The sequence below is a fragment of the Halichoerus grypus genome, chromosome 15, assembly GCF_964656455.1.
Source record: "Halichoerus grypus chromosome 15, mHalGry1.hap1.1, whole genome shotgun sequence".
NCBI classification, from domain to species: Eukaryota; Metazoa; Chordata; class Mammalia; order Carnivora; family Phocidae; genus Halichoerus; species Halichoerus grypus.
This window is the reverse complement of record NC_135726.1, coordinates 47667311-47680002: the sequence shown is the minus strand read 5'-3', so window position 1 is coordinate 47680002 and position 12692 is coordinate 47667311. Positions and strand designations below refer to the sequence as shown.

Here is a 12692-nt window from a genome sequence, read left to right as displayed (position 1 = left end):
GCGGCAGTTGGTGGAGCCGGAGCTGCGAGTCCGTCTTTGGCGCTGCCTGCGCGTTTAGCTGAGTCTCCCCTGGAACTCTTCACCAGCCTACCTCATTCCGACCCTACCCCGGCAGAGAGCGGCGCCAAACCGAGCCCTCCCTCGGATTAGGCGTCCGCCGACGTCGGTACACCCCTCCGCGTCTCGCCGCGGCTCAGCAAGGACCCCGTCCGGGCTTCCTTCGCCTTGTCGCCATGGCGCCCACCATCCAGACCCAGGCCCAGCGGGAGGATGGCCACAGGTAGGCGCCACGCCACCTGGCTGTACCGCTTTCGTCTAGGTCTATCCAGGTTTCGGCGAGGCGGGGGGTCGGGCGCGGGTGTCTTCCTACGACGTCACCAGCCCCCCGGGTCCGCCAGTGATGTCAAACCCTCGCCGCGAACGCCGTGACGTCACGGAGCGCTCACTTTTGACAGACAGGGGTGGGTTCCTTCAGGGATGGGGTGTTGCCCCCACCTCCCTGCCGTGGAGTTCAGGGATTAAGCTCTTGGGAGACTATCTAGAAGGGATTGTGCGTTTATTACTTCAGTCAAGCGTTTGGAGAACCCCTTTGCTAAAAGCAGTTGAGCACGTAGTTCTATTAAAGCACACGAAGACGGCCCCTCCAAAAGGGATTGAGCAGTTGGATTCATTCATGAAAGCGTTTGGAGACACTTTCTCTGCAAGGAGTTGAATCCTAGGGTCCTTCCGTTAAAGTTCTTGGAGCACCCAAGGGATTACCATTTGTCACCCCCTCCTTCCCTTTTTTAAAAGCTTGGAGACCCGCCCCCCCCCTTAATTCTTCTGGCAATCCTGTTTTCTCCATCTTTCTGTCAATGTCTCTCTCTCTCTTACCTACCAGGCCCAATTCTCACCGGACTCTGCCTGAGAGGTGAGCCCCATTGGGGTTTCCCAGAAGGGGTGGGCCAGTGGGGGCTGGGAGCAGAGGTGGGGCAGCAGGGGCTGGGTTTTGAGCCACTGTATTCCCAGGTCAGGAGTGGTCTGCCGAGTCAAGTACTGCAATAGCCTCCCGGACATTCCCTTCGACCCCAAGTTCATCACCTACCCCTTTGACCAGAACAGGTGAGACTGAGATGGAGGAGGGCGAAACAACTCAGATCATGAGTTCCTTGAGGGCAAGGATTGCTTCTTTTGTTGACTGCTCTCGTCTCAGGGCCTAGAACAGTACCTAGCGATATGGTAGTAGATGCTCCATAAATATTTGTTAACGAATGAAACAAGCAGTGTCCTAGTCTTTTCCCACTGAAGAGCCAGCCTTCTGACTCCAACATGGGGGACACTCCCATTTTGAGTTCCTCCCTGGAAAAGCTTAGGCTCTGGGAAGCAGGAATGTGAGGGGTAAAGCTGGAATCAGGAAAACATAATGGGTATGTTTCCCCACCCAGGTTCGTCCAGTACAAAGCAACTTCCTTGGAAAAACAGCACAAACACGACCTCCTCACTGAGCCAGACCTGGGGGTCACCATTGATCTCATCAACCCCGATACCTACCGCATCGACCCCAACGGTGTGTGGGAAGGCAGGGAGGGCCTGCTCTAGGCCAGCAAAGGCCAGGCCCTCCCTCACAGCCCTCATAGTTCTCCTACCCCTTTGTTCTCCTCTAGTACTCCTAGATCCAGCTGATGAGAAGCTTTTGGAAGAGGAGATTCAGGCCCCCACAAGCTCCAAGAGGTGAGTGTGTGCTGAGTGGGGACTGGAGATGGGGCGGTGGGGGGAATCTATGATGGAAGGAGGGTGGTGGATCCTAGGTGCCTAATACTCTACCCCCAGATCCCAGCAGCATGCGAAGGTGGTGCCGTGGATGCGGAAGACTGAGTACATCTCCACTGAGTTCAATCGTTACGGCATCTCCAATGAGAAGCCTGAGGTCAAGTAAGTTGTGGTGGGTAGGGAGGGAAAGTGGAGATTTCAGGTGTGTCCAGTGATCCCTAAAGGCCTCTCTCTTTACTCCTAGGATTGGGGTTTCTGTGAAGCAGCAGTTCACGGAGGAAGAAATATACAAAGACAGGGATAGCCAGATCACAGCCATTGAGAAAACTTTTGAGGATGCCCAGAAATCGGTATTTGAAGGACTGGGATGGGATGGGGATTGGGGGCAGACCAAGGTGCAGTTCCAGAGCTCCACATTCCTCCTCACCCACCCTGTTTTTGCCCCCACCAGATCTCCCAGCATTACAGCAAGCCCCGAGTGACACCAGTGGAGGTCATGCCTGTCTTCCCAGACTTTAAGGTCAGATCCAGGGCAGGAGGCAGCAAGGGATAGCCTGCCATCTCTGCTTGTCCCAGTCTAATCCCAGTGCTCTTGCTCCTAGATGTGGATCAACCCATGTGCTCAGGTAATTTTTGACTCAGACCCAGCCCCCAAGGACACGAGTGGTGCAGCTGCTTTAGAGATGATGTCTCAGGCCATGATCAGGTAAGTAAGTGGCCCCACTGCCCACCTTGGCCTGTTCCTCACTGCTCCTTTGTCCTCACTCTTCACTCTTCCTCCTCTTCTCCCATCCAGAGGCATGATGGATGAGGAAGGGAACCAGTTTGTGGCCTATTTCCTGCCTGTGGAAGAGACGCTGAAGAAACGAAAGCGGGACCAGGAGGAGGAGATGGACTATGCACCGGATGATGTGTGCGTGGGTTGGGGTTAGGTTTTGGGAATTGAGGACTCGGTCTCCTTTTTTTCCCTCGTAAGAAAGAAATGGGGGTGCTGACCTTGTTCCCCTCATCCTCATCAGGTATGACTACAAGATTGCTCGGGAGTACAACTGGAATGTGAAGAACAAAGCTAGCAAGGGCTACGAGGAGAACTACTTCTTCATCTTCCGGGAGGGTGACGGGGTTTACTACAATGAATTGGAGACCAGGTACTTGGTACACTCCTACCTCAGATTAGCCTGGGTCTGTGCTTTAGAATCCTGATCCTAGGGTACGCAGGAACTACCGTGGAGGTCATTTGGAGGCCTTGGAGGCATTTCAAACAAGAATAGCAGAAGCTTGCTTGAGCATGTGAGCTGGACCTGGTTCTAACACACGAACCCAGGAAAAAAATCTCGAGATTGAGCTTTTTTGTAGGGTGGATAGCCAAGTTCCCTCTGATGTAATAAGAGACTTTATGTGAAAGTCAACATAGACAAAATACAGAGTAATACATCAAATTAGCATGAATATTTTAAATGGAATCCTGGATACCCGAGTTAAAAAAGGTGACCCCCACAAACTTTCTCCTGAGAGCTAGAAGTTTACTCCTGTGCTAGGGACCTTGATGCAGTGTAAGGGTTGGGAAAGAAAGTGTGACCTTGAGTTTGTTTAAAGCAGACATCACAAACTCTGATCCCATATAAAAGGTAGCACTGTGGGCTGGTGGGCTCTGGGTGACTTGGAGCTCTTGGCAGCCTCCAAGGGGCACCATGACCTAGCCCAGTAAAGGGCTCCAACCTATTGTTGCTATTCTATGGGAAGGAAAAGTCCCAGTGGAGCCACAAATTAACATTTTCCAAAAGCCAGCAATCTAGATTCTGTGCTTTTAAGTGTTGCTAATTCACCTTAAATCTGTTACATACACCTAACACGTGTGTGTGTACATTTTATAAATACATGCGACTCATGGAGCTATTATCCTTCCCTTTCCCTTATCCAACCTCTGAGTTTAGTCTCCTTCATTCAACCTGCATTTATTCTGGTCTGTTCTGGACTAAGCACTGGTGAGGAAGTAAGAACCAAGTCAGAGTAGATCCCCCGCTGGGGTCTTTAAATGCATCTTCCACACACCCCTCCCCACCAACCTGCCCACTGCAGGGTCCGCCTGAGTAAACGTCGGGCAAAGGCTGGGGTTCAGTCTGGCACCAATGCCCTGCTTGTGGTCAAACACCGGGACATGAATGAGAAGGAATTAGAAGCCCAGGTAACAAACCTCACTGGCCCAGGGCACCCATGGAGAGGGTGGGGGTGGGTGAGGAGAGAGACAGAAGCCTGACAGTATACCCTCCTTCCCCTCAACCCTGCTGCTTGTAGGAGGCACGGAAGGCCCAGTTGGAGAACCATGAACCCGAGGAGGAAGAGGAAGAAGAGATGGAGACAGAAGAGAAAGAAGCTGGGGGCTCAGGTAAAGCTGGACAGGCCAAATCCCAGGAGCTCTGGAAGGGTGGGAAACTGGGTCTCACTCCTCCCTGCTCCCTTACAGATGAGGAGCGAGAGAAAGGCAGCAGCAGTGAGAAGGAAGGCAGCGAGGATGAGCGCTCGGGCAGCGAGAGTGAACGTGAAGAGGGTGACAGGGATGAGGCGAGTGACAAGAGTGGTAGCGGCGAGGATGAGAGCAGCGAGGACGAGGCCCGGGCCGCTCGGGACAAAGAGGAGATCTTTGGCAGTGATGCGGATTCGGAAGACGATGTGGATTCTGATGATGAGGACAGAGGCCAGGCCCGTGGCAGTGACAATGATTCGGACAGTGGCAGTGATGGGGGTGGCCAGCGGAGCCGGAGCCGCAGTGCTAGCCCCTTCCCCAGTGGCAGTGAGCACTCCGCCCAGGAGGATGGCAGTGAAGCTGCAGCTTCCGATTCCAGTGAAGCCGACAGTGACAGTGACTGAGTCCCAGGTCCTTCAGGGTTGGTGCAGACATGATTATAATGCGATTATTACGCGCAGGAAGGCACTTTTCGAGTGGTCTGTTTGCGAGCCCTTCCCTTTGTTTCCTTCATCTCCTCCAAGCCTTGCTGTTAATAAAGCCGACTTTTTTCCCTTTACATCCCGTCCCAGCCCTATGGTCTCATTCGCTTTATACCTCTCCTTTCCCCCCATCCCAGGAGCTCAGTGGCCTCAGCTTAAGGCCGCTAGGTTTTCCATGAAGTGTAGCATAACAAAGGTCAGAATCCTTTTTTGTTTTTGTTTCTTGTTTTTTTTTTTTTCCAAAATAAGCCCAGACCATTAAACAAGTGAAACTCCAACAAGTAAGTCTTCTCCAACAGCGAGAAAAACTGTACAGTTACTCAAAGCTGATTCTGCCAGTGGGGCTGGGGATAGGAGGGAGGGTGAAATCATGGTGGGGGAGAGGGGGCTGGGGAGGGGCTGGGGCAGAAGAGGGTCAGGGTCCTGCCCATCAGAGTGGGGCCGCCTGCGTCCTGCACACTCTGCTGTCAGGTGGGGGGAGGGGGGCAGCTCCTGCCTCCCATTGTGTGTGTGTGTGGGGGGGTGTCCCTCACCACCTCCCAATGCCAGGCAGAGCCAGCTCACCCTGAAGGGTAGTGAAGAAGACAGGACTGGCTGGGAGGTGGTGAGGGTCCTGTAAGAGGGACACCCTGCTGATTCCAAACGAGGTGGCCCCTGTCCATCCCACTTCCCGGGGCTACTAGGAGGGGGACTGGAGAAGCCCTGGGAGCTTGAGGGGAATGAGCAAAGGCACAGAAACATGGAGGGGCCGGGGTGGGGGACTTGCATAGGTTGATGAGTGTGCAAGAGGTACATAAATAAACCTGACACCCCACCCAGCCCGGCACTGGGAGAGGAGGTGGGGACCTTAGCAGATCCCCAGGGCCACCCCACCCTCTGGCTTCCTCCCCCTCCCTGGGCTCAGAGCTGAGGGAGGTCCAGACCAGGAGGGCAGAGGCAAGAAGGTCTGGGGAATGGGCTGAGAGTGCAGGGAGGGCGGTGGTTTTAAAATTTTTTTTTTTTGGTTTTTTGTTTTTTCCCAACATTTTGTATCTTTAATAACATACACAATGGTTACCAGCCATATTCATAACAAAAGTTATTCATAAAATGTATCTAAAAATAACATTTTTTTTTTTCCTTTTCGGTGTGAAAAGCTTGAGAATGTCCCAGTGGGGGGTGGGTGGGTTGAGTGGGAAGAGGGGGTTGGGATAGGGGACCCTGGCTTCCCCACCGCCTGAACCCCCAAGTCCCCTCCCTCCACCTGGGCCCCAGCACAACCCCTCAGCAGGAACAGAGACCAGAGGGTCTGTATGACTCCACGGCTGGGACAAATCTCTGGGTTATGATATAGTGTTCCACTTAAGTGAGGTCATGACAGAATGGGGGGTGGGAAAGGATGAAAGAAAAGAGGGGTGGGGAAAGAAACCAAAAACCAAACAATCCCCTTTCCCTTATTCCTTACCCCAAGTCTTTCAGCAACCAGACCTGGGAGTGGACAAGGGTGTGTGTTGGTTGCGGGAAGGGGATGTTAAGGCAACAGACTTCCTGACCTCACTGGCTGCCCTGGCTCCCTGCCTTCAACCTCTGCCTCTGGGGAGCCAGGACTGGGGGGAAGTGGGGAAGGGCGAGGGGGTCCGGAGGAGGGGGCTCTGCCCTCTCCCCTCGTAAGATTCAGGCTCCCCCTGCCACTTTCTTGGCTCAGAGAGAGGCCTGGGGATTCTAAAAATGAGAGGGAATGATCAGAGAGAAAAACCGTTAAGAACTATATAAATATGCATCTTAAATAGGCCTAAGAAATTAATTGTAGAGAACCTCTGATAAACAGGGCAAAAGGAAGTGAGTGAAAGGAGGGTGGCTCCTGTCCTCGGGGAATGGCGGGAATGGGGAAGGAGAAGAAGGTGGCAAGGAAAGAGAGAGAGAGGCTCCTCTCCTCATCTACCACCTTCTCTTTAGCTCCTCTCAAATAACATCCAGGAGAGCAGGTTATCAACCCTGCTTCTCTCTCCCCAAATGTCAGATGGTTCTGAGCAGGTCCCACAAGATAGGGGTAAGCTGCTCCCTTAGGAGGGGCAGGTGGCCGGCAGTCTGGAGGACGCAGGGGTGGGACGGGGCCAGGTGGGGGATGAGGGAGGGAAGGAGGGGCAGTCAGGCTGGCCAGTCCCTGCCCCCTTTATCCTGGCTGCCCCCTACCTCCCTGAGCCTCAGCAGAGATCCCTCGACGGGCCTGGGAGTGAGCAAGGCGTGTGCCAATGTTAAACAAAAGTTAAAAGGGTGAGAGAGTAGAAAAATACTAGAATGTATAGCTGAGCCAGCCCACCCTCTTGCTGTCGCGGAGAAGCCCGTTGGGGGTTGGCCCCCGCCCGCCGCCCAGGGAGCCTATGGGTGCGCTGGGCTGTGGGTCCCGTCAGATGGTGGAGGTTTTGTCTGTCCCATCTGTGGTAAGAAAGGGAGGAAGGGAGGAAGATCAGGAACTGGCGGGAGGCCCAAGAAAAGGCGCTCGGGTAGCCTGTCATCCCAGTCAGGCCCTCCCTGGAGGCTGGCCTCCCCTAGGGACCCCTCAGGATGCTCTGAGTTGCTCAGTTCAGAGGCGGAGACGCTGCTGGGTAGGTGGGAGCTGGGTCAGGGAAAGAGGAAATGCTCACCACCCAAGGCGTGTTCTGTCATGCTCAGACACAGAGACTCCAGAGTGGGATTGATCTCCAGGTCAGGCCCAGGGACCGGGCAGTCTGAGGGGGAGAGAGAACAGAGGCGAGGGCTGAACTGAGTGCGGAAAGCAGAACTCGGGAGACAAAGGACTGGATGGGCTGGTGCGGGGGAGGGGCTGAGAGGGATCCGAGGAAAAGGAGGGAGGGAGAGAGGCAAGAGACAGAGAAACCGCATGTAAGACACGGCACACGCTCCCATGGAAGGATGACGGGGCAGGGTTGGAGGATACAGACGAGCCTGGGTGTCTCACAGAGCAGGGCAAAGGCAATAATGGCAAGGGCAGAGGCTTAGCAAGGAAAAGAAAGCCTGACCAGCAGGCCGAGGAAGTGATGGGAAGCTGAGGGAGCTTCCTGGAGGCCACACGCTGTATGTTGCCTTAGGCGCAGTCTGGGCACCAGCCCCAGGCACTGGGCAGCCCCGAACTCCTTGACTGATGACCTGCTCTGTACTTGGTGCAGAAGCTTAATTAGAACCCTTCCCATCCCCACTTGGACTTGCTCCCCTGGGCAGGCCTGGCAGATGGGGCAAATTAGGACAGCAGCCATGGGGCTTGTCCTCAAACCATCTCTCAAGGGCCTCTTGTTCTGGTGTCTGGGAAACAGCCCACCTCCCTGAGCAGACCTGACCCCACCCCACACTGCTTAAAACCCCTTCCTTGGCCCCTCACTGCTATGGGGAGAAAGGCTGAGCTTTCTACCTGAGTTCAGAAGACCCTGCTCCCACCTCCAGACTCACCTGTCATCACATCCCCAATGAACTCTGAGCTCAGGCCATGTCGGGACACCTAATTCTCTCTTCTTAGCAAATATTTTTTTTGACCCTGGGCGAGTCACTTGAGTCTCAGATTCATGACTGATATGATGGGAATAACACCAGCGCCCTCATCTATGCAGCTGGGAGGATCTGATTTGACGGCATGGAAAGCCGTCGGACACAGTTCAGCACACAGCACGCCAGTAGAGAGAACTGTTCAGTTTTTTGCTCACACAGTTCATCCATCCAGTCATTTACATCAGGTACAGATGCCTACCATGTGCCAAGCCCTATGCTAGGATGGACACAATGGACAGGGTCCTCTGCCTCTGACAGATGGCAGTTCACATAATCTCGTAAGTTAAGAAACCCACTGATTTGGCAGTTTATGTCATGAAGAGCTTAGGGTCACCTGCAAATCTAATTAAAAAAATTTTTTTAAGTAAAACTCTACCTCCAACATGGGGGTTGAACTCATAACCCTGAGACCAAGAGTTGCATGCTCTACTGATGAGCCAGCCAGGCGCCCCATCACCCACAAATTGAAGATCTCTCCAGAGGCAGCCCTTTCCAGACCAGCCTTCTCTGCCTCTGCACCCTCAGTGGCCAGCAGCAGGCTGGGCCCAGGGCAGGGGACACCCCCACTCGATGAGCAAGGCAGGGCTAGCGTTTCCCTAACCTCCCTTTTGCCCACTTCACCCTCATTCTGATCTCTCATCTCTAGACTTGTCTGTGAGCCGAAAGAAAACAGCCGTCTCACCTCATAGACCCTTTAGTGTGGAACCCAATCTAAGAACTGAAGTCTCTGGTTCCTGCCTGAAAGAATCCCAGGGGACTGACAGGCAGGACTCCCCTCCATAGAAACCTCGATGCTTTGACTGTCTCGTCCCCTCCACCCCTTCCAAACTGAGTATTTAATGATCGTCTAAGGAGATGGTGACGGAGACCAACAGGGACACTAAGACTGTGAACACAGGGAGGGAGAGGTGTGGAGAGGTAGGGCTGGGAGAAGGGAAGAGAGAAGACTGAGAAAGCAGCAGAATCGGAGAAAGAAAACAGAAATGGGGGAGTGGGGGGTAAAAGAAAACTCAGGATGTGTGAAGATGGGTGCAGAGTGGTGGGAGGTAGAAGGAGGGGATAGTGGGAATGGGATTGAGAGTAGGGCCACCTAAGAGTATTGCCAAGGCGGAGACCCAAGGGTGGGGGCAGCTTACCTGGAGGGAACATGAGAATGGCCTGGGGCGATGAATGGACCGGGAGGGAGTGGGTGCGCTGCACAGAGCTGCGGCTCTGGCTGGGCATGCTGTTGCTGCCTCCGGGGTTGGCAAACCACAGGTTCTGCACAGGGCACAGGGCAAAAGAAAAGTGGTGAGCTGAGTGGGAAGAGGCCAAAGCCCGAGGCCCAAGCCAGGCTCGGTGGAGCTGGCAAAGGAGCCTCTCCCCTCTGAGCCAGGCCCAGGTGCAAACACATGGACACGCACAGCCCAGGCACCACCACCCCAATCCCAGAAGTGCCAGGCCCTCCGCTTCCCGCTGGCTCACCTGTCGGCCCTGGCCCCCAAGGCTGGGGCTAGTGAGGGCATGTCGGGGGGAGATGCCCCCAATGCCTGAAGGGCTCAGAAGGCCCATCCTGCCGGGTGGGAGGGCCCGGGGAGGCATGGGGAACTGCCGCTGGGTCCGCCGGGCCACCCCCATCCCCACAGAGCCAGCTATGGGAAGTGAGTTGGAGCCGAACGCCCAGCTGTGAGAGAGTAGAAGGCACGGTGTCAGTTGAGGTGGTTGGGGCCCCTCTGTCCACCCCTTCCTCACCTCTCCCGTCATAATCCCCATGGGAAGGACAGAACACAGACCTGCTCTGAACAAGGACTCCCTGCCCAAGTCCTTGTATCACACACTCTGTACTCCGGCCCCAAGGTACCCCCAGGATGGAGACGGGAGCGGACAAAGGTTTCCTCACATCCACTTACAGCAGTTCTAACTTGAATTCTCAAATGCGATATTTAGTATTTGGGGAGAAAAGGGACTTCACAGCCCCCTGCACACAGGGGAGGAGAACAGGGGACAGGTGTTGCTTCTGCCAGCTCAGTACCCTGTTCTAGTGGTAAGAACACCCTGATTTTCTTCTGGGAAAGTCTTCACAGGGTGACTTGTGGAAGGTCACCCAGTGATTGAACGAGGACAACCAATTCCCAGCCCAGAACGTGATCAGCCCACTGAGCACCACCTGTCCAGCACCAAGGGCCTCGGGAGGGAAGGTCCCCATGGCCCGGCTGCCCGCTCACCCCTTCTGCTGCCGGTAGTTCTGCATCTCTAGTGCGGCTTTGCGCGGGAAGGTCCGGAGGAGTTTCAGCACTTGCTGTTTCCAGGACAGCAGCCGTTTCTTCTGCGTCTCCGTGAACGCCTAGAATTGGGAGCGTGAAGCAGGGAGGGTGTGCTTTCAGATCTGCCTTCCATTCATCCACTCAAATATTTATGGCCTGCCTGCTCTGTGCTAGGCAATGCTGGGGTGCAGAGATAAACCTGCACACACAGAGCTCACGGTTCAGCTGGGGAGAAGATACGCGGGCCATGTGAACTGTGATGAGCACTGCGAGGGAGAAGCCCAGGAGGCGTGAGAAGCCTGATCTGCTATGAGGGGCCAGTGAAGGCGTCCCTGAGGTGTACTCGTTCGAACTGAGGGCCGAGGGACCAGCAGGAGGGAGGGAAGATCAAATATATATTTCTTATGTTCCAGTATTACAGGCCCCATCGGCAGTGCATCCTATCCCCAGTAATTGATGAATCTATGGCCCAAGAATGTTATATTATGAAGGAATATGTAGTAAGGCTCCCCAGAGAAGGAATATGTAGTAAGGCTCTGAGAAGGAGAGCTCACAGCAGCCGCTGGAGCCAACACTGGTGGGATGAGGGCTGGAGACGCTGAATGGGTGCCAGCTGGGCAGGGCCCTGAGGGCCACATGAGGAATGTGGATGCTAAGAGCGATGAGGGCAGCCTTTCCCTTCTTGGGACCCTAGAGAAGGCCTCACCTCATGAGTCAGGCACTTTTCAATGAGCTGGAGGTAACTGGTGATGTTCTCCTCGTCTGGTCGGGACACCAGCAGCTGGGTGCACACTGAGGGACAAGGGAGAGGGAGGAAGTTAGCTCCAGCATGTCCTGTGCCATGCTCTAGCTCCCTCGGCCCCTGCTGGCCAGCACAAAAGTTGGAAGAGGACACTCAGGCTGGATGCGTTCTGGCTGTGTGCGAAGCACAGTACCTGGCTATCATGAGGATATATAAAGCCCACCATAGTGGCTCAGAGAGATGGAATCACTTGCCCCAGGTCACACAGCTAAAAGGATATGGACCCAAGTGTAAAGTCGGCTATGCCATGCTGCCTTAGGAAAGGCCAAGCCCACTATGAGTTTCACCATCCCCATCCTGTGGACTTTAGTCCCCCGTGAAAGAACCAATGGATTTGCCTCATACTGTACACAATTTCCACTGACACACTGTTCCCCCTTCTGCTCAGGCTAGAGACACTGTGCGGGTAAGTAAGGGTTGTCTCCCACCACCAACCAGGACATACCTGAGGGCAGGGCCTTGCTACTCTCAGTCTCAGCCACTCTCTGAAGTGATCTAGTCCCCAGGGTACTTTAAAAAGCTCTGCTCCCATCATTTAACTTGGATTTGATCCCTGATGACTGGGTTCACTTGGCTCCCTGTCCCAGAACTTCTTGCTGGGCCTTGCCTGGTCTCACCTTTGCCCATCACCCGTGTAAACTGGCTGGGGATGTCTCCGTCGGCGACGGGAGCCGGGGCTGGTTCACTGCCATCAGTGGGAGCTGGAGCTGGTGGAGGGGGGTAGCTCTCTGCAGCTGGAGGGTCCTTGGCCTCAGTGCCCTTGTCTGTGCCGGGGTGAGCCAGGGGAGGCTCAGCACCTGGCAGTGGTGGCTCCCCCCGGCTCCCATCCTTGGCAGTAGGGGTGGCGGCGGCGGCGGCAGCCACGGTGGCCTGGAGGACGCTGTAGGCCTTGATGGGGGTGATGATTATCTGCTGCAGCTCCTGCAGAGCATTGCGCAGATTCCCGCCTTCCAGCACATCCTGAGTAGGGAGGACACATCTAGGGTCACATGCTGACCCCCACAGCTACATAGAATGACTACACAAGTGGGATCAGACAGAGCTTGGAGAGGGCTGGTGGAGACCTGAGTCCTAGCACTTAGAGAAGGCAGGAAAGGACAAGACAAGCTCACATATACACACATGTATGTACACATTTGTATACACGTACTCCTGCTTTCCCCCCTTCAAAGTGGAATTCCATGGGGCTCAGGAGAAGGTGGTCTGATGCTGGGGCCTCAGGGTCCCACCAAGGATGGAACCAGAAAGCAAGTGGCAGGGAAAGGGGAAAAGGAATGCAAATCAAGGCAGATATGAAAGGAGAGTGAGTGAATGAGAAACCACCAATGGAAAGAGAGATCATGCACACAGGGAGACATTCGGCTCCATGGGAAACACCAGTCAGAAATGGAAAAGTGAAAGGGGACAGCGGGGATTGAGTTAACAGAGACAAA

The 12692-nt window shown here is 54.6% G+C and overlaps 2 protein-coding genes across 3 annotated transcripts in view; one reads left to right on the top strand and one right to left on the bottom strand.

The window, feature by feature from the left end:
• Positions 1-22: 22 nt before the first annotated feature.
• On the top strand, positions 23-4772 carry PAF1 (PAF1 component of Paf1/RNA polymerase II complex). 2 transcript variants are annotated; one of them, XM_036094885.2, is made up of 14 exons: positions 23-280; positions 881-910; positions 1014-1101; positions 1425-1546; positions 1644-1710; positions 1810-1911; positions 1994-2099; positions 2201-2269; positions 2352-2455; positions 2546-2662; positions 2769-2897; positions 3829-3934; positions 4045-4135; positions 4214-4772. In XM_036094885.2, the coding sequence occupies exons 1-14, from the start codon at positions 271-273 to the stop codon at positions 4615-4617; spliced, it is 1545 nt and encodes a 514-aa protein (XP_035950778.1). In that variant the 5' UTR covers positions 23-270; the 3' UTR covers positions 4618-4772. The 2 variants fall into 2 exon arrangements, with proteins under 2 accessions (XP_035950778.1, XP_035950777.1); XM_036094884.2 differs by having other exon boundaries at positions 24-280; positions 1009-1101.
• Positions 4773-5435: 663 nt separating this feature from the next.
• SAMD4B (sterile alpha motif domain containing 4B) overlaps positions 5436-12692 on the bottom strand; it is a 37194-nt gene continuing 29937 nt past the window's right edge. Inside the window, exons 7-13 of the mRNA XM_036094883.2 lie at positions 11877-12219; positions 11164-11249; positions 10419-10537; positions 9679-9877; positions 9351-9474; positions 7320-7403; positions 5436-7110 (exon numbers count right to left, since the gene is read on the bottom strand). Of these exons, the coding sequence (XP_035950776.1) occupies positions 7082-7110; positions 7320-7403; positions 9351-9474; positions 9679-9877; positions 10419-10537; positions 11164-11249; positions 11877-12219 (984 nt within the window). The 3' untranslated portion in view covers positions 5436-7081. The remainder of the gene's footprint in view (positions 7111-7319; positions 7404-9350; positions 9475-9678; positions 9878-10418; positions 10538-11163; positions 11250-11876; positions 12220-12692) is intronic.